Source organism: Hetaerina americana, unplaced genomic scaffold (assembly GCF_022747635.1).
Source record: "Hetaerina americana unplaced genomic scaffold, ioHetAmer1.1.p SCAF_8, whole genome shotgun sequence".
Classification (NCBI taxonomy): domain Eukaryota; kingdom Metazoa; phylum Arthropoda; class Insecta; order Odonata; family Calopterygidae; genus Hetaerina; species Hetaerina americana.
The window spans coordinates 19,011,168-19,032,111 of record NW_027287427.1 but is presented as its reverse complement, the minus strand read 5'-3'; the positions used below and the strand labels follow the sequence as shown (position 1 = coordinate 19,032,111).

Below are 20,944 nucleotides of genomic sequence, written 5' to 3'. Positions count from 1 at the left end.
TTGGGTTAATGAGTTTAAATGTGGCTGTACATCCACAAATGATAAGCATTGTTCAGGACTTCCAGTGGAAGTGAATTCCTCTGAAATGAGTAACAAAATCCATGATATGGTTTTGAGTGATGAACAAGTCAAAGTTTGTGAAATAGTAGAGGCTATAGGCATATCACAGGGTACAGTGTTTTCAATTTTGCAAGAAAAATTGGGTGTGGAAAAAATCTCGTTAAGATGGGTTAGCTCTCAGTGGAGTATAAACATAATCATGTGGTCAATTTGGAAGTTGGTTTGATACTTTTCTGTTGCAATTCTGAAGTTTTTGCATTGATAAATAACTGTGGATCAAACATGGATACACTACTACACTCCAGATCAAAGCACCAGTGGAAACAGTGGGTTTCTAAAGATTATCCAGCTTTTAGGAAGGCAAAGACAGTAAATTTGGCCGCAATGGTAATGGCCACAGCTTTTTGGTATGCATGCGGAATCATCTACATCAATTACTTGCTAAAAGGAAAAATGATGAATGGAGAGTAGTATTACACATCATTATTGCTCTGGTTGAGAGAAGAAATAAAAAAAACATCCTCGATTGGCAAAAAAGGGAATTCTTTTCAATCGAGACAATGCCTAGGTGCACACCTGCGATGTTTTGATCCCAAAAATTATGGAATTAAGAGTTCAAATTATTGGAACATCCACCATATTCGGCCCCTAAAATCCAAACTTGAAAAAAAAATGGCTCTGTGATGGCCAATACAGATGCCTATTTGGGGGGGGACCTTCCGAAATCCCATTTCTTGGATGGTTGAAAAAAGTTGGAGAAACCCTGGGAAAAATGTATCAAGCTAAAAGGAGATTGTTGAAAATTAGAAAATCTACTACACTAATGTGTTTCTATTCTTTCCCAATGACTTTTTGAATGACCCACTCAATATAAATTCTTTAAATTCTCATGCCATGCATTGTAGCCAATTAATCTGCAAAATATATTAACATCAAGGAACTCCATACATGGATATTACTCTTGTAAACTGATGTACAGCCATGGGAAAAGGGCCCCAGTTGTCACTGACCATCTGCCATTGGTTTTCATTGAAGTGATTTACTTTTTAATATCTTTTCCCTCTCCAAGTTGTTGTGTTTTGCAATTTTCAAGGTGAGTATACTTGTTCTGTGATGTCCATCTTGTGACCCCTTTCAAAATGCTCCTCGACTGCTAACCTCCCTAGAGTCCTAGTTGCATGGCATTCTCATGTTTGCTTATAGTTGTTGATCATGTGGCCCATCTCCATGATGTGCACTGTATCACAGATGCTGTTTTTGGTCCTCCTTCATTTCCAGTTTAACATTTGGCAGTCGATCGTATGTTTTTTGTCTTTGTAGCTTGAATGATTATATTGTTCTATTTTAAAAATTCTATCCTTTGTTCCTCTATATTAATTGTTGGAAGTCTAAACCTAATCCAAAAAACCTAAAACTTGTAATTGTTCATCAAATATCATACAAGTGATAAATTTTGAAAGGGTATGACATCAGGCTGCATATATAGAAGGCAAATCATTTCCCAAAGCACATTTGGCCGATAAGATTATGGAGTTTTTACCAGGCAACTTTTCAACTGACAAACCAGCAGTTAATGTGTGTGGTAACATTTATATATGCTGCGATGAATTAATTGACGGAGTAGATGAAACTATGCAGGGATGACTGGCTTTTGCATATACTTTTTCATTTACCACTTCCTTAAATACCAAATTTCTTAAATGAATACTTTTATATTAGAAGGAAGCATATGCATTGTGATATGCTCTAAGTTCTTGTTGGAGTAACCTGGCTATCAAGACTGTCCTGTCCTGTATATTATTGACCTTTTTCATATGGTCCTCCTCCTCTTGTACCATTGACGTGCCTTACATCATGTACATACACCACCCACATGGTATTTTTGTATTGTGATCTCTGGGCAAATACCTGTAAAAAGTAATAATAATAATATGTACAAGGTCATATGGTACAATGTTTGTTCAAATGCACAAATATGCAAGAGTATATTTGCCCATTTGAACTTGATATCCTCACCATATTTCAAGGGGGCATGGCAACAACATAAAGCTTCTTTACAGTGTGAGTAAATTAATACATGTCATCTACGTAAAAATATGAGATATTTTATGCTTCTCCTCAAATTGTATCCCCTATATTGTCTTTATTTTATCAAAAGCAAGAGTATTTAAATGCAAAAATGAAGGACTCATATTTTCTCATTTACAGATGTCTTATTCATAAAATTCTATGATTTTCCGAGAGGATGCGATGGTTATGGCATTATATTTATGGTTTGTTTAATGATTTCCTTCCAAGAAATTCTTCGTTTCTTCCTTTGGCTATAGAAGTATCCATTCATTTTATCATCATACACAGTCTACCTACAAAAGATAGTTTTGAGGGTCAGGACAAATGATTATATATATATAATGATGATATGTAAACATCACAGGTATTTCCTCTTGTTTGTCCAAGATTATTCTTATCATACAGCTCTTCATACTTTCCACCTGCGATCATGATTTCCAAAAAATCCTATTCCCTTCCTCCCTCTCCCACAAGCCCAGTAATCTCCTTAATATTACTACAATCTACATTCAGCATCTATTCCACACACTTTTTATGCTCTCTTTATGGTGATCTCCTACCATTTTTAAGACTTCATCAATTGCTATTGTATTTTATTTACATTGTCCATCCTTCACCATGCCAAATTCTTAAAAGCCTCTTCAATCATTCCTCATCTTCCTTCCCCAGAGACCAGGTTTCAGAGTAATATAATGCTACTATCTATATTTAAATCTTTACTATTTTATTTCCCTTTTGTCCTTGATTTGTGTTCCCCCTTCTCTATACAACGATTTCTTCCACCTACACAATTTTTCTTCTTCCACTAAAACACCCAATTTCCTCCAAAAGTCTGTCCAAATATGTGCATTTTTCCACATGAGCTATTCTCTTCCAACTTTGATTTTGGGACGTGGTAGTCAAGTGGGATGGGCTTCTGACCAATAGGCCCAAGTTCAATTTATGGAGATGCCACTCGCAGCTTTACCTGAGCCATGTGATTTTTTGGTACCCAGGACTTCCTGAGAAACTACAGAACTGGTCCTTCTACCCTTAAGTGTGAAATTCACATGCTGTTGGGTTTCGTACTGGGTAAACTCTACCCTCCACCATCAAAACTGACCAAAAAACTAGTTTTTTTTACTTCTTCAGAATCCCATAATTTGGCTTGCTTGTTATTAATTTTATGAACTTAACACATTGATTCTATAATAGCTTCGACAGTGAATGCAATCAATTGGTTTTCTGGTTAACTAATGCTTTATCACATGTTAATCCGATTTATTGGCTTCTTGACCATGCTCATTAATTAATTAAAAATTGGCAATTTTCATTTTTAACCATGATATTCCATCATATCATGCCTGAAACGTCTCTTTTTATTGACCATGCTCATTTCAAAATCAACTCTTTTCATAACACCATCAACATTTTCTCAACTTGTGGGGCTAGATGAAATTTACAATAATCTTGAAAGAAGAAAGCTATGACCTGGAGTGTCAGCTTTACTGTCTGCGCTATTTGAAAATGTTCAACATCCTGGGAAGTTGGTGGAGATTCAAGATGGCTGTAGTGATCATAACTGATAGTAGTAGTACTATTTAGGGGAGGCGACTGAATAGCTAAGGTCATTTGTACCATTAGGGAAGGGCAAGAAAGAATAAAGGGTTGAGAGAAACCTGGCATTAGCCTACTCTTAACAAAAGGCACCAAGGGGTCCTCAGCTTAATGTTCCATCTGACAGATGGCGTACTCACTCAAAGTGCCCTCCACAAAGCACCGAGATCAGATGGGATCGAGATACCACTGAAAAATATTTACAAGGATTTAAATGTGGGCCATCTAGGTGGGAAGTCAGTACGATAGCCACTGCACCATCTCGAACCCCCCTTATAACTGATATGACATCTGAAAGAAGATTGGGTTCTTCATGGGCATAAACCTAGTTTCTGAATAGCTTCTTCTCAGCCTCCGTACATACCTTTATTTTCCAGCTGTATTAGAAATATTGCTCAATAGAAGCATATCTTTTAAGAAAGTATTAAGTTTTGTTTGACATTATTCAAGATGTTTTATTTTTCATGGCACAATCAATCTCTATCAATTCCCTTCTAAATATTCCATGTATCTGTTAGAGTATAAGTGTTTAAATGGAAGAGCTGACCTTAGTGAGGCAATTTTCTGGCACACAGAAGTCGTTAAAATTTGATTAGTGAATTGCTGTTAAATATGCTGCAAAATATGAAAACATCAGGCCACATGCGCCACTTCCTACCCATGAATTTCAAATGATTTGGCTACCTTGGGTCATGATGGGCAAGGTCTTCCCACATGTCCTCTAGTCTACTTCAAACCAACTCTCTGTAGAGATGTATTTATTAATGGTGGCACTCCAGGCTACAATAGGACTTCGGCACCAGAAATAGATTGGTTGTGAGTGATTGAAGTCTTGAAACTAAGAATGACTACACATTAGGAAGGCATCACAAAATGGGAAAATCATGCTCAAATGGGTGGTCAATTTTCTTACCCAAATTTATTACTGTAACTATTATTATCATTATGACTGATTATGATACCAGTAAGATATGAAGTGCGAGTCATGTCAACAATTTCACTATTTCTCAAAGGAATTGAGTTGATTTAGATTATGAAGAACCACTTTCCTCAGATATTTAAATATTAATGGCTCAGTATTGGGCAAGTGCTTCAGCCAGCCAAGATAATCACTTTTGCTGTATTTTATGGTGTTTTATTCTGAATTTTTAAGGACTTAATAGGAGACAATTAAAACAGGAGGATTCCTAAGTTTTAAAGGAAGTTGTTCAGGAAGAATGAATGTTTACGAAATGGATGCAATGGTAGCTTAATTGCACAATTGCTAAAATTTCTCCAGAAACCTCAGCAGAAGTAGCGCTTAACAAAAATCTAATTTGTATAAACCTACAACAGGTATCATAATGTATAAAACTAAAACATCATAAGAAATGGAATGTTGAAAGGTTTCACAAAAATTAATATTTGCGCAAGAATATTAGATTCTCACATTTCACCATTAGATATGCATTTTGAATTCCCAAAAAAAAATCTTAAGAATTCTCACCATGATGTGAAGTAAATCATGTTGCATTCCTAAATAAATGTAAAATGCAAAGAAAATGCTCCTTAAGTCATATAAAATCAGTTTTGAGTAGCCAAATGGCTATGAGGAGTGGGTATTTACCTTTTGCCCATTATTTTGAGAGTAAAAGATATCAATAACTATAACATCTTTTATGATAAAAAAGTGAGTAATATATTTACAGTATAAAAGTTTGTGAAAAATTGTTCTTCTCATCACAAAAACATGAAGCACCAAAACATACAAAAAGAAAAAAGTTGCACTGGAAGAGGCAGTTTCCTTTTCTTGTGGATGAATTCCCTCTGCTTTTCACGAATACATTATAATTCTTTAAGATACACTGTATCAGTAGTCATCATCATCACAAACATCTAAAAAAACATCAAAAGCCTCTCTATTACAGTTACCATCAGCATTAAAAACATATTTATGGAACGTACCATCCAGACATATGGCTGAAAAGAAAGAAACAAACCACTGAATATTCTAAAATCAATTACTGATAATAAACTATGCATTTCATTATGCTACCCGAATAGGTCAACAAGGGCTTACCAATTACTGAATTTCTGGATCCAAATGCACAGATACAAGCACATTCAGGAGGCAGAGTAAAATTAGCTAGTGCCCACTGTGATTCAACATAGTTGCCAAGAAAACCCATTTTGGAAAACCTAAGAAACAAAAATAATTACTAAAGTACTCTGGCTTCAAATTCATTCACAATTTGAGAAACTGTGTCACAGAAGAAAATTCAAAATACTAACGTGGATCGCCTGTTCAAGTGTGGATCCTTCAATGCAAATATATGCACTGTGCCCTTGTCACTAGAGCAACACAAGAACTCCGAATCCCTGCTGAAATTTAGGCTGTAATTGCAAAAAACATAATTAATAAATTTTATCAAAGGTTGCTCAAAGCAGTCTCACTCATTAAGACTCATACCAATAAAGAGTAGCAGCATCAGACCCTCTCCGAAGCTCAATTAAAAGAATTCTCTTGGTGGTATCCCAAACTCGGATAAGAGTACCCTTGTTTGATGCAGTGGCAACCATGGTCCCCTGTTGATTAACTGCCAAGCATGCTAGCTCTCCTTGGTGAGCATTAATAGTCACTGGAGCACTTGACATTCCAGCCTCTGTGCTACTAAGATCCTGTTAAGTTTTGCAAATTAGCACCATTACAAAACTGGTGGTTTTATTTGTTATGACTACGAAATATCTACATTATAAAGATGGAGTGTAAAAGTAGCATTTAATTTGTTTACTTCACATGAAATATAGTCATGACAAAATAATTATGAACATTCAAAGAACTTTTAAACTATACCGAACTCACATCTGTATACTACAGTGGACATCTTGACTGGCCAGCCTCAAGAATGTGAGGAGGAATACAAATGATAAAAAATTGTTATATTTCAGAAACTGATTACCACAGGAAGCATTAATATGGAAAATATATCATTAACAAATATAGTTTAAAAAATAGTAAACATTAAGCCAGCAATAACTCAATAATTTACAGGCAAAAAGGGTGGCCATTAAATTATGGGCCTTCAACCTTATGATAAACCCCCAGCTGAGATTAAGGCCCATAAAAGTGTGGCTGCATTTTAAGTCAATCTACTTAGGTTCTTAAAATTAAAAATGTTTTATTCAATTGCTGAATTTCTTGATAATGCCTGATATGTCTTGCATCCACAAATGTATTTTGTCGCTTTCCCCTGACATGTCTTATATCAAGTGTAACATTTGTAGCTACTAGATCGCTGGACAAATAAAATGTATTATTATCATTATTATTAAAACTGGGATAGATAAGAAGAAATTATAGACATTTGAATGGGAAGAATGGCAATGATTTTGTAATCTTCAAGCGCCTTCTATCATTAAAAGAAATGACAGATCCAACACTGAGGAAGATTTACACAATCTTTCATAAAAGCAATCAAAAGATAAATTTTACAAAACTCAAAATTCTAATAATAAATAGCCCAGGTAGTATAAAAACAATTAAGGGCCAAGTCCATGTCAATTCAACCAATTCTGCGCACATAAATTTTATAGTGTATAAATGGAATTCATTGGGGGAAATAAGTCTGATATCTCAACAGAAAATTCTAATTTCTAGGAATATTACAATTTACGTGAAAATTATTCCTCTGGAATTTATGACGGAAGTGATTTGATACTTCCTAAATGGTGCATTTTCACATTTAGGAAACCGATCATTACAAAATTTCTAATATTAATATGGCAGGTATACAAAAATTACTCACAACGAGTTGAACACTTCCAATTTTGTGCCCAGGAAAAATGAGGAGTTGCTTCTCACAAGAAGTTAAAGGGCTAACTTCACACAGACCCTGATGGTTCTGACGTGTTTCCAATGTGAATAACTTCTGAGTGGGCGTCGGAAAAGAAAATACATGTATCTGATTGATAAGGGCCACTACCATCCTGAAATAATCAAATAGCATTAACGTTACAAAATGAATCCATACAAATTGTTGAATGAAATAGGAATACTGTCACAACAATATAAGTTTTCATCATGCTTCAGTACATACTTATCTCTTCTAAGTCGCACTGCCAAAACTGGAGAGGTAAATGTCAACTCCATCACAAACTTTTTGGAGATGGCATCATAAACTAACACAGTGTTCTCCGCAAACTTTGGCCGCGTTCCTCCAGCAACAATTGCTATTAAATTGGTGCGAAACAACATTTCACCATGGACCACACTTCCCACTAATTCAGCATCTACGGGAAAATAAAACACAATCTTTCGTAAAAATATAACTGTCTCTGAAACTTGAAGTCCACCCCAAGCGATTAAGAAACATATAAATTTAAAATTTATCACTTTTATTTGACATTTAAAGAATAGATTACCACGTACCATAGTGTGCTTTTTCGACGAGGGGCTCTACGTTGTAAATACGTAGTCCATTCTCCATGCAACATGTAAAGCATCCTAAAACAAAGGAGTTCGTATGGAACAAATACTAAGCACGTGTACACCATCGTTATGGTTATAAGCAACTTCGAATACAATGCCGTACGGACAACAAAAATTAAAACAGCTATCACTAAATATGATGACAAAGACAACTTGAATTCTCCAGTTAGTCATGTCTTTAAAAATTTTACAATTTATTTACGGATTCAAATATTTCATACCTTGATCTTGGTTGAATCTGAGCGAAATTATTCCCCTCCAATTGGCCATATTTGAGGGGAGTTTCATGGATTAATACAATTTTTTTAAAACACAACAGCTCTTCATTCTTCTCACTAGATTGATTTACAAGGACATGCATCAGCGATACATCACTATTGTTTTCCTTTTGAGCAGCAGACGCTTTTCATATACTGCAGATAGGAATTATACGAGTGCTATGCAAAACCAGTGCTCTCTAGTGACATCTGTATAATGTCATGAATTAATCTGAATCATTTGATTAAAAAGGCTGAACAAAATTTTTCATTGAAAAACTTACGTTCTCAACATCTTAAAATGATAGAATTAGACAAAAATTATACCTAAGGGCCCAATATTAACTTACATTTGTGTTGTCAAAATTTAACGATCATATCGCTACATAAGCGCTACCAGCAACACGTTACAACTGTAACTTTTTCTTCAAATAATGTTCCTTGACTTTTTCCATGCGTCATGTTAAATCAAGAAAACGCAGTTATCGTCAGCTGATGAGGTACACACGAGTAGCCATGCGGGAGAAGCGATTCCTGCACAACGAGCCAGCCAGCTTAAGCAAAGTTATTGGTTGCTTGGATTTCCTCTGGATAAGCGGCAACAGAATATCTGCTTCAGTAGTTTCTTTTCATTTGAAGAGCAATATGTTTTCCAAACACCAGGAATGTAAATGCGTGAAAATTTCTGCAGTTATACTCTTTAAAGAAATCCAAACAAAAAGTTTTTTTTTAAACTTTCAGCGCGCAGAGACTATCGATGCAAATAAGTATTATTTGGTATAGGTAGATATTTAGGGTGCTGAGAACCTAGATGCGTTAAGGGTTATTCAGTATTTAATTCGTCCTCAATACTCAGCCAGTACCTAGATTTATACTGAAACAGTTAATGAACTAATGTTATTTATCCGTACTAGATCCAAGATTTAAACACCATAAAATTCATGAATGAAAAAACCGCCTGAGATTTTTTTATTTGTGAAATTAAATACTTTTATTTGCGATTAATTCGACAATCATATCACAAAAATGTTTTAGTTTGGTTAACTATTGCCGTAGGTTCATTCAATGTTGCTCTGTTCTCTAATTAAGGAGAATAGTGTTTGTCAGCACTAAACTCTAGAGTGTATTGACTGTGTACCTTGAAGGTACTAGCTGCAACTTAAGGCGTAGATAGAATTCTAAATGACTCTTTAGTAATTTAAACAGTTTCAATGACAATGAGTTAAACTATCTGATACATATTTAAATCCTGTGAAGAACTTTTGAGAATTAAATAGTTAATCACATTTGAAATAAGGTCGATCCCGCCATGAAATCCAACTTAGTTTAGCCTTGGCTGGAGAGGTGGCAGGAACATCTTTAACACAGCCAAGGCCGCCTTGGTCATCTCGCAAGTAACTTGATGAAAATCACTGAAACAAACAAATCGATGGACATTGGCCATCCACTGTAGACTGATTCCATGCACTCACAACTCACCTGCAGTAGTCACGTTAGCATGTAGGGGGCATTGAACAATTTAATTCATATTGTTATCAGCTGGATTTTCAATGAGGGCTGCCGTAGTTGCATGGATTCAGTGCGATAGAATATTGTCATTCGAATCAAGAGCTGTTTTTAATGTGCGTTAATAAGGGTTATGATTTAATCATGATATTAGCTCTCTAAAGATACATTTTGTAACCAGAATGTTAATTATTGCTTTACTTTTATCTGTTCATGTCGTAAGTTGTTCATACTCCCGATTGGGTACATTTGGTTAATGATGCCCCTGCCAATAATATTTATTATGTTGAATCATCTTCTTGCTAATGGCAAACAGTTAAGTCCTTATATGTGCTTTCATCTTATAAGCTGGAATATAATTTGATATTGACATTGCGTCAACATAAATTAATCTAGTAGCAGTAGGTTTAGGCGATGTGACTGACAACTGAGGTCATTTGCGCCCTTGGGGATGGATAGGGATGGACGAAGGGAGAAGAAAAACCCGACTTCGGCATTATGGTGAGATGGTGCGGGGGCTAACGTAATGGCTTCCCAACCAGAGGGCGCGAGTTCAAATCCCGGCGATGTTGAATAGTTATCAGTTGAATCTCGATCCCTACTTGAGGTGCTTTGTGGAGGGCACTTTGAGTGAGTACGACGTCCGTCGGATGGGATGTTAAACCGCGAACCCCTTGGCGCCTTTCGTAAAGAGTAGGCTAATGCCGACGCTGGGTTTCTCTCCACCCTTCATCCTTTCCTGTCCATCCCCTATGGCGCAAATGACCTTAGTTGTCGGTCGCCTCCCCCAAAACTACTACTACTACTACGAGTACGTTGAACAGTACCGGTGATGAGGGACAACCCTGCCTTACTCACTCCTCTTCCTAACACAGCCCATCCGGGCTCTCCGTCTCTCACTCCCACCTGAGCAGTCTGAGACAGCTAAAGGATTAGCGGATTAGCCTCGTATTACAAATATATTCCTGTATCCTGCAATATAGTCATTAGTAAACCCAATTCACACTATCAAACGCCTTTCCAAAATCTATGACAGAAGCAAATACGTCCCAATTGAATTCTACATTCCTCTCGATTGGTGATCTCATTACAGAAAAGGAATGATGTTGAAACTTTATTATTAACCCCAATCGTATTACGGTAGGAGAGATCACGCCACTAAAATTGGAGACATTAGGTGTAGAACAGATAGATTTAAGATGCCAATTTTTCAACGAACGATAAGGGATCAGAATAAATTTATCTGACCTCGCAAGTGTCATATGCAGGTCAAAATGAGTCCGGTGTGTATCCACCCCTTTCCTCGCATCATATCGGTGGCTTGCAGGGCACTAAAATATCAAAAAGCAAGTTGGATTTAATCTCGTGGACTATGGTGCATTGCCCACGACTACGAATGCCTGTGACATTGTATGAACAGTATTTCGTATCAACATCTTGTTTCTTTAAATCCCCCAATATTTTGGAGTTTAAAAGGACGCCTTTATAGCATAACTGGCTAGAGAACTCGGTCGAACATCGAGGGATCCGGGTTCGAATCCTGGTCAAGGCGAACGATTTTGCACTCTGATATTGTTGCAGTGTAATACACATCTAGCGGATGACTCCGTTAAATTTTACTATCGCGGCATCTCCCGAAGTGGAACCTATCCTCTTCCTCCGTTTTGTCATATCCTCTTCACTCTTCTATATACTTCATCGTTCCTCACTTAGTCACTCCATTTAATCTTCAGCATTCTCCTCCATCACCATGATTCAAATGCTTCTATTCTTCGTTGGTCAACTTTTCCAATATTCCACATCTCCGATCCGTTGAGTTCCATGCTCCACACGAATGTTTTGATGAACTGCTTCCTCATGCTGTTGCTGATTCTGTTCTTCGAACGTAGTAGTTGCCTCTTCTCAATGAAGGCCTATGCTTGAGCTATTCTTCGCTTGATGCCAGGAAAGATTCTTCCATCCCAAGTTATACAGGGTGTGATCAAAAAAAGACCGGACTGATTTTATGCTCCGCAAACCGTTCAACGGATCGAAACGAGACACAGTGCGCCATCTAGCGACACATATGACGACTAAAACGAGAGGTGTTGCATTTTTTTACGTCGAGTTGTTACGCAGCAGCAGCGGTACGTGTCTTAACCTGTTATTCGCTGAGTGCAACGGCAGCAATGAAGGATCTAGAGGAACAGCGTGTGTGCGTGAAATTTTGTTTAAAACTTGGCAAAAGTGCTACGGAGACCTTTGGAATGATTCAGCAAGCCTTTGGTGATGAAGCTATGAGTCAAAGCCAGTGCTTTGAGTGGTACAGTCTTTTTAAACCGGGCAGAACCTCAACAGATGAAGATTCGCGAACGGAGCGGCCTTCCACTTCGACAGATCCATGTCAAATTGGTGAACGATTTGGTGCAGGCAAATAGCCGTTTAACTGTTAGTGAGATAGCCGAGGAAGTGAACATTAATTTTGGATCCTGTTGGACAATTTGACTGAATTTTGGGCATGACGCGCGTTGCATTAAAACTCGTTCCGCGGGTGCTGACTGATGAACAGAGACCGGCTCACAAGGCGCTGATCGCGACGGAGTTTTTCGCCAGAACCGGAACTTTCGTGATCCCGCAGCCACTCTACTCTCCAGACGTGGCTCTATTAAACTTTTTTGTTTCCAAAGTTAAAATCAATATTGAGAGGGCGCCGATGCGACTCAATTGCGGACATTAAAACTAATTGTACGGCGGACCTAAAGAGGATCCCTAAGGCAGTTTACCAGGCAGGGTTCGAGAGCTGGAAGAAAATTTGGCAAAGGTGTGTCGTAAGCCAAGGCATGTACTTTGAGGGCGACAAGTTCGATTAAGCTGTATCCGTCGAAATAAACAAGTTATAAAATCAGTCCTGTCTTTTTTGATCACACCTTGTACTGCTGCATAAGTAGATGGAGGATTCCACTTGCTCTAGTTTCACTCCTTGAATTGTGATCTCTGCATTAAGCTTCTCGCCTCCACACCCAAGGATTTTCGTTTTCTTCTTGTCGAAGCTCATATTATATTCCCGAAGTACTTGGTCCAAAGTATTCCGGTTTGCTTGCAGGTCCTCTCAGGTCTCTGCTACTACTGCGATATCGTCTGCGAACCGCAGCATGTTAATTTCTTCACCATTCACCTTGACTCCTTTGATGCCCAATCCTTGTGCTTCATTTATTGCCTTTTCTAGGTAATTGTTGAATAGTGCTGGCGAGAGGTCGCATCCTCGTCGAACTCCTTTGTTTATTTTGGGTTCTTTTTTCCTTCCGTTATTCATTTGCATGGTTGTTACCTGATTCTTGTAGAGGCGATGGATTATTCTTCTGTCGTTGTAGTTCATTTCAAGTGTTTCTAGTACCTTGAACATTTTTTTCCATTCGACATTGTCGAAGGTCTTCTCCAAGTCCACGAATGCCACATATAATGGCTTGTTTACATGGATCAATTTTTCTTGCTCCTCGGTTTATCCTGAATCCGAATTGGTTTTTCGAGACTACCTTTCCTTCTATTCGTCGGCTGATTATCCGAGTAAGTATTTTCCATGCGTGAGAAGTCAGGCTCAATGTTCTGTGTTCTTCGCATTTATCTGTTCCAGGCTTCTTCGGTATTGAAATCATTACACTCTTCTCGAAGTCTTCAGGTAGTCTTCCACTGTTGCAGATATTTTTCATTAATTAAAAATAGGGTATTCTTTGCATTGTCCCCGAGTGCTTTGATAGTTTCTCCCTTTATTTTATCAACTCCAGGTGCCTTGCTCTTCTTCAGGTCTTTCACGGCTCGATCGAATTCACTTCTCAGTATCTCCGGGCCCCATTCGTCTTCCTCTATCACGCTTTCTTCTGTAAGCAAATCACCTTCAAGTGGTTCGGGCCCTTGATAGAGATCTTCAATGTATTCCTTCCATTACTTCCCAATGTCTTCATATTCTATCATTATCTTTCAATTAGCAGTTCGGACGTTGTGGAATTTTGTTTTTCTCCCTCCGAATTGTGTCTTCGCCAGTTTATAAGCAGTTTCACTGTGTCCCTTCCTTATGTTGTCATTGATTTCCCCGTAGCAGCTTTCTATTCACGCTTCCTTGGCCTTCTTGCACTCTAGTATGACTTGGTTCCGCAAGTTCTTGTAAAGGGCTTCCTCAGTTTCATTTCTTGGATTCTTGTATTTTCTTCTTTCCTCTATGACGTATCTATATGTATATGTTCTGCCAAATTTATTCACATTGTTTTATACAATGCAAACTTGTCTGGCAATGCGTATTTTCTCTTCTCAGAGGAACGAGCTATGGAAAAAGCATTCTCTAAGCACTCGCAAATTTTCAAATTAGATTTACGATCATGAAAAATAAATGGGTGTCACCAAGGGTCACCAAATCTGACATTTGGTGTATGCGATGCCAGTTTGAGCAATTATGCTTTTGCACAACTCATAGACCCCTAAATAGTGCGAAGGAACAATGCAAGGAGGATGCCCTTTGTCTTTATTCAGAAAACACGTGTCGATTATACTGTGAGCATTTGGGGCCTTTCCAATAAGCATTAAGAATTTAAGAAAATACGGAGATGCTCGGGATGTGAAAAACAGACACGAAGGAACCCCTCACAGTTACGACTTAATTTAAAGTTGGATCTTCTGGAGACTGGAATACAACTCCAGATTTAACCACTGAAAATTAAATCTTGTGATATCACTTATATATGAAATAACCCTATACCCCCATGACAGTGACACATCGGAGGGAAATGAAAGAAAAACAGAGATAAGGACTCGAGCAGATAAGTTCAATTACATGTATGGTTTTCCTCTCTTGCACAATTCACGTCCGTTCGGGAGGCAAGGGACCGCTATCGCATGAACACGAGACATATCTGCCATTTCAGACTTCTCACGTTCCTATACCATGGCTAGTGTCCTGACGCCATTTCTCACTCGCCTTTTGGCGTCATTCATTGCTGCCATGTCGATGTTTTCAATTGTTTATATTCCTGGCCGCCATTATCAGTCCGCTCACAAATAAGGCGTGCATTATTATAATTGTATAACTCTCGTTGCAATTAGGCAATAGTCCTGGCGGCAACGGTCAAGTCTGGTCAACGGTCACTCTTACAATGCACATCCATACATGAACACGAAGAACAGATATGAGACAAAATGCTTTTATATACAGTGAAACTTAAAGAATTAAGGGCTAATTCACACCATACATAGGATACAACGCTCCGTCCTTCGCCGCACACCCATCCATAATCACCCACTCTTCAATTTCATATACCGTTCAAAATCACGCACCGTTAACATATCATTCACTCTTCCAATACAAATTCTCATGCCGCCCACATTACGCAAAACGATATTTTAATAAATTCTTTAGTATAATAATCACTGATCAATGAAGTTTATCACGTAGTGGCTGCTGTACACATATTCTTAAAACTCCTAAAATTGGAAGAAAAGGGCCCAAAGAAACTTCCAGGCAGCTGGTTATATTCAACAATAGTTTTTTTGAAAAAAGAGTATTTGTTCTTATTGTTTTTGCCTTCTTAATTTTATTTTTAAACCGAGGCCATTCTTCCCCTTAGAGTTTGGCTTTTCTATCTCTTTATATAAATCTTCCCACGCTTGGTCATTTTTGACAATTATATGTATGCATCGCGCCTAACCTACTCAGTTTTTGTTCTATTTTTCAAACTCTCCCATTTCAGTATATCCAACATTTCCGTAGCACTATCTATTCTTTTGTACCTTCCGAGTACATATCTTGCTGCCTTTCTTCGAAATTTTTCTATCTCTTTAATATGCCCCACCTTATATGGATCCCATACTATGGACGAGTATTCTAGGATAGGGCTGACATAGTACTAGTACTATGCTTTTTCTTTTGTAGCTACGCTACTTCCTTTTAAATTTCTTATTACCCAATGAAGTACTTTAAATGCCTTCCGTGTCACATCATCTACTTGGACTCCCCGCCCAAGATCACTAGTTATGTAAACGCCTAAATATTTGCAATAACTGCAACATGGGAATCATTCTCTAAAGAGGGTGTAAATATCCTTTTGTGCATTATTTTTATTTGAAAAATTTATATGCTTACTCTTACTAACATTAGTGCTCATATTAATATTTGTACCCCAGCCTCAAGGCGATCGATATCATTTTGTAGCATTGCGCGATCATTTACATGCTCTACCCGTCTGTATATAATGCAATCATCAGCAAAGAGTCTTACTTGGGAATATAAATTATTTGGTAGGTCGTTTACGTAAATTAAGAAGAGTAATGGCCGTTGATCATTGGCTTGTGGAAATCCTGCTATAACATTCACCTCTTTTGAAAATGCATCCCCTATCCATCCATCTATTGCGTTGCCGATTTATTGAATCCCGTTCTTAACCCATGTTGGTGTTTGAATAGCCATCAGTCTCTTATCCACCATTTCCGAATGTAGTCAGCGATTCTTTTTTCCATTATTTTGCAAACAACTGATGTGGTGCTCACCGGTTGACAATTCTTGGCCATTGTTTTACCCCCTTTCTTTAAAATTGGCGTAATGTTGGCTTTTTTCCAATCATTAGGCAAGGCGTCATTATTTAAAGTTTCTTTGAATAGATGAGTCAGGTACAAAGCTATTGCGGTATCACCCAGTTTTAGAATGTCAATTGATATATTGTCCAGTCCCATTGACTTATTTTTCCTCATCTTCCTAATTTTTTTCACAAAATACGAGTCCTCCACGATAATGCCGTTAGCCGAGGGAAGAGAGCTGTTTTGGGCTGCTACCCTGATGAAGTTCTCCGTAGTTTATGAGCTATTTAGGTAAACCTTATTTTCCCTATTGTTTTCTATGCAGTATGTGATGCAAATTTAATGGACGTCACAAGGACGAGAAGAGTCGTGCGTTGAGAAGTTAGGAGGAGTCTCTTAAAAACTCTGCAATTGTAGACAAACGGGAATGTTTTGAAGATCCTTTGCTAGAAGAGAAAATGAACAGGAAGAAGTAAGGAAGATGATCAGGAATGGAGTATATCAGAACGCATGGCGAGAGATGAGCGTGGGAGGTTTCGGAAGGATGGAAGAGTGAGGCATTCTGAGAAGGGATTCGATTGTAAATATAAAATGAATGTACCTACAGTCGTGAAGCTATGCAAAATGTTGTCATTTTCAATTATTTGGGTCGTTTTCTTACCGTAAGCGTCCATGTCTAGAATTGCATAGCAGTTGTCCCTCGTTTTTCAGGGATTACATTGGAGAGCCAATGCAGAAAGCCGGTCCTCGGACTGCTTATGATTAATAGGAGATTTCAGGCTGGAAAAAGTTTTTCTTTTACTATTAAAAGGACATTAGAGCTAAAAGGTAAGGTCTTAAGCAATTCATAACATCGAATTAGAGAAATATCTGCATAAAATATTCACCTGGCACATCAACCAGAGACGGCGATCGTACATTTAGGTCGTCAATACGCTCGTCGGCTAACATGAAGGTCGTGCATTCAAAAACCTTGTTTCAACGACCTCGGGCGAAAGAATTAAAAAAATGTAAATGCTACCATTTACCATGATTTGGAGGAGACATAAGCTAACCAGTTGGAACAGGTGTATAGCGCATTGTACGACTAAATTGCAGGTCACTATATGAATCTCCCCTTCCATAGACTACAACCTTGACGTGGTGGAAGGTCTTGCTCGTTCCGATGACCCTAGAGCTGTGCTGGCGGGAGCAATGATAATTGCTCCTGGTAGGGTCACCCGTGCCAGATAGGTCAAATGATAGGAACCAGACGAAAGGTAGTCCACGAAGCGTTTTTTCCTCTGTGAGACGGCAGCAAGGGCATCTGACCCCAGAGGCGCGACCATTGAGTAGTGGTGTCACGTTAAAAACACTATTGAGTATGTCAACTGGGAAATGACCTCAATTAATATTCCCAAGACTTCCGAAGACCCAGAAGAAGACGACCGAGTCAGTTAGAATAGGAACTTAGAATTTTAGGACAATGTTGAGGATAGGAAAATTAGAGCATAAAGCGAGAAATGGAAAGAGGAAACATAGACATTTTAGTTTTATGCGAGGTAAGTTGGAAGGATAGTGAGGATTAGGAAAATATTTGATAGTGTTGGGTGATTGAAATGCGACGGTAGGCGAAGGAAGAGAGAGTGTTGAGGTTTGGGACTACAGTTTAGGCGCGAGGAATGACCGCGGGGAGAAAGCAATTGAATGCTGTAGGAGACAGGGATTAGCCATCGCCAATATTGGCTTAGACACAACAATAGGCGTAAGTATACATGGAAAAGTGCAGGTGACTCACACAGGTATCAGTTAGATAATATCATGGTTAGGCAAATAATTAGTAACAGTGTAATCAATTCGCACAGCTTCCCGGTAGCGGATGGGGACTCTGACATCAATTCAGTTGCTATGAAGTGTAGCGTCCGTTTCAAAAGGATAAGGCAGGGGCGGCGGGTTTGCAAGGGGAATGTGGAAGCATTAACTGGATTGGCAAGGAAGCAGGATCAGCAGATTGTAAAGAAATTTATGGCTAAGGGAAAGAAGCCGAGTAATATCGTGGAAAAATGGAAATACATAAAAAAGGGAAATCGAAATCCGCTAAAAACACTATAGCATCTGTGAATAGGAAATGAACAAGGAAACCATTGATCAAATATGACATGATTAGAAATATAGATGAGAGAAGAAAATGGAAAAATTTAAACATAGAGTCAGGTAAAAGGAAGTAAAAAGACTGAAATAATAATTTGAGACGGGTAGCAAATAAAAAAGGAAAAGAAATGTAGTGTAAACGAAGGACGAGGATATGGAAAGTTTACAGAAGAAGGAAGAAATTGGTGCGCTATACAAGAAGGGTTAAAAAAATTATGGGAGATTGAAATGAAAAATCTGTGTTAACAATTAAAGGCAACCAGGGGAAAATATTGGGAAAGATTCATGAGAGATGGAAGGAATATATAGAAGAACTATACGGCAAAGAACTTAGGCCAGGGAAGTTAGATACTAAAAAATATGATGCAAATGAAGATAGCTTAGGTCCAGATTTACTCGACGGTGAGATAGGAAGTGCATTAAGGAAAATGAGATCAAATAGGGCTTTCATGGTTAAACAACATTCCCGCGGAACGACCTAAAGGTTTAGAAAAATGCGGGAAGATTTTGAGAAGGATAGGCAAAGTTAATCGTTAAGTTGGAAGGCAAAAAGCAGAGGGGAGAATTGATGAGAGGGACGTTGAGCTAGGATATTGTGAAAACACTTGTTTAAACCTTGATACGGAGCGTAGTTATGTACGGTGCGGAAACGTGGTCATTGAGGCAGTATGATAGGCGTAGATTGAAGGTTTTTGAAATATGGGTGTGGAAAAGAATGGAAAAGGTGAAGTGGACCGAAAGGAAAACAAATGAGGAAGTGCTTGGTGCAGTGGGGTAGGACAGGTGATTCTTGGGAGAAATCATAAGAGACAGGAGTAGCAGTTTTAGAGGATCTGTCGTCTATCGTATCTGTCGTATATAGGATGCGAAAACGGGCCATTTTGGTGGGAACCTTAGCCACCACATCATCACGATCCCCAGGAGACAGGAAAGATGACCTTGACATGGTGTATAGTAGTGTGCAGCGCGGAAAGATGGTCATTGAACCAGGATGATAGGCGTAGATTGGAGACTTGAAAGGTGGGTTTGCAGGAGAATGGAAAAGGTGTAAGGGACCGAAAGGATAACAGATGAAAAAGTGCTTGGTATGGTGGGCGAGGAAAGGGGTTTGTTGGGAGAAATCCCATGGAGGCCGAAAAAATGGATTAGGGGGGTGTTGAGTGGCAGTGGGATGCTGAAAACAGTAATAGAAGGGAGAATGTCAGACAAACGAGGAAAGGGCAGGAATAGGAGAGAGATATTGGATGGGATGAAGGGAGGAAGGAAGTACACAGAAATGAAGATGTACTTGTTGTAAAGTAGGATGCTGTATTGTGTTTTGCTGGAAGATATTTATTCGGTAGTTTTGTCCATCCTAAAGCAACCTTAACCGTGTACATTACCTAATAGTAATAATATGATTCCCTTAATTGTTTTGGCATGATTTCACTCCACAAATCTTCTAGGTGAGATGCAAGTTTGTTGGAGCTCCTAATAAAATTTAATAATGAGGTGACTTCTTTTGGAGAAGTGTCCTGTCTTAATGAATTTATAGAAGTGTTCTTTCTATTGGAGAATATTTATCCTGTCCGATCGATGCTTGCTGCAGGCATATTTCAGAGGTGGCATTTTGGCACAGGCGAGCATCATTAATCCAATGGAATTCATTTACTCGGAAACATCGTCATATAAGAGAACTACAAATTTCATTTATTTTCAATTTCATTCTTAATGCTTCATATTGCCGTCGTCAGAGAGAAATTTTTATCAATAGCCCGGATATTAAATTACATCAATGGAGTACTGAGATATCACCTAATCTCTGAAACGTATTATTACGCCTGTGATGCATACTGCTTAAGATGGTGGATACCACTTTCGTGATTCATACCGATTTCCCTTGTTACGGTGAGACGGGAGGTTTGATGATCATATGTACGTTGCATTTTAGAGAATGACAACAACCTATTGCAATAGGGTGAACATTCGTAGCATTCATGATTCCGAGTAAACCATGAATGTTGACGAGTGAGGGACGCTGGAATGAAACAGAGACGACATTTTCAACTTGAAGAGGAAGACTTCCCGTTTACGTAGAGTATCAGAGTTGCTCGGAGAGGTTAATTTTGATGACGTCATGCCAAGGCCACGGGATCGCGTAGAACGCGGGAATTCGTGTGGCTCCCTCGTAGCGATCTAAGGGCCTTCGAAGCGTGAACCGGGCTTGTCGCCGTGGAGGAGGTGTGTGATATGCCCGCGGATTAAGGGGATGGAAGTCACGCCGGCCGCCCGAGTACAGTTCCATTGCTCCCAGCGCCACCGGCCGCACTGCACGCGCCGA

At 38.5% G+C, this 20,944-nt stretch overlaps 1 protein-coding gene across 2 annotated transcripts; it reads right to left on the bottom strand.

The window, feature by feature from the left end:
* Positions 1 to 5,238: 5,238 nt before the first annotated feature.
* Positions 5,239 to 8,876, bottom strand: LOC139697638 (WD repeat domain phosphoinositide-interacting protein 4-like). Of its 2 annotated transcripts, XM_071596425.1 has the most exons (9): positions 8,802 to 8,876; positions 8,416 to 8,529; positions 8,135 to 8,209; positions 7,803 to 7,995; positions 7,512 to 7,692; positions 6,176 to 6,384; positions 5,998 to 6,099; positions 5,786 to 5,904; positions 5,239 to 5,685 (listed from the first exon to the last, which is right to left on the bottom strand). In XM_071596425.1, the coding sequence occupies exons 2-9, from the start codon at positions 8,480 to 8,482 to the stop codon at positions 5,576 to 5,578; spliced, it is 1,056 nt and encodes a 351-aa protein (XP_071452526.1). In that variant the 5' UTR covers positions 8,483 to 8,529; positions 8,802 to 8,876; the 3' UTR covers positions 5,239 to 5,575. The 2 variants fall into 2 exon arrangements, with proteins under 2 accessions (XP_071452526.1, XP_071452525.1); XM_071596424.1 differs by lacking the exon at positions 8,802 to 8,876 and having other exon boundaries at positions 8,416 to 8,607.
* Between the last annotated feature and the right edge of the window lie 12,068 nt (positions 8,877 to 20,944).

Bases quoted from the DNA above. Each gene is read 5' to 3' on its own strand.
- LOC139697638 (XM_071596425.1), bottom strand. From the start codon at position 8,482: ATGAAACTCCCCTCAAATATGGCCAATTGGAGGGGAATAATTTCGCTC. The intron at 7,996-8,134 runs GTACGTGGTAAT...ATTTTCCCGTAG, and splicing joins CGTCGAAAAAGCACACTATG to ATGCTGAATTAGTGGGAAGT. The intron at 5,686-5,785 runs GTAAGCCCTTGT...CTTTCTTTTCAG, and splicing joins ATCCAGAAATTCAGTAATTG to CCATATGTCTGGATGGTACG.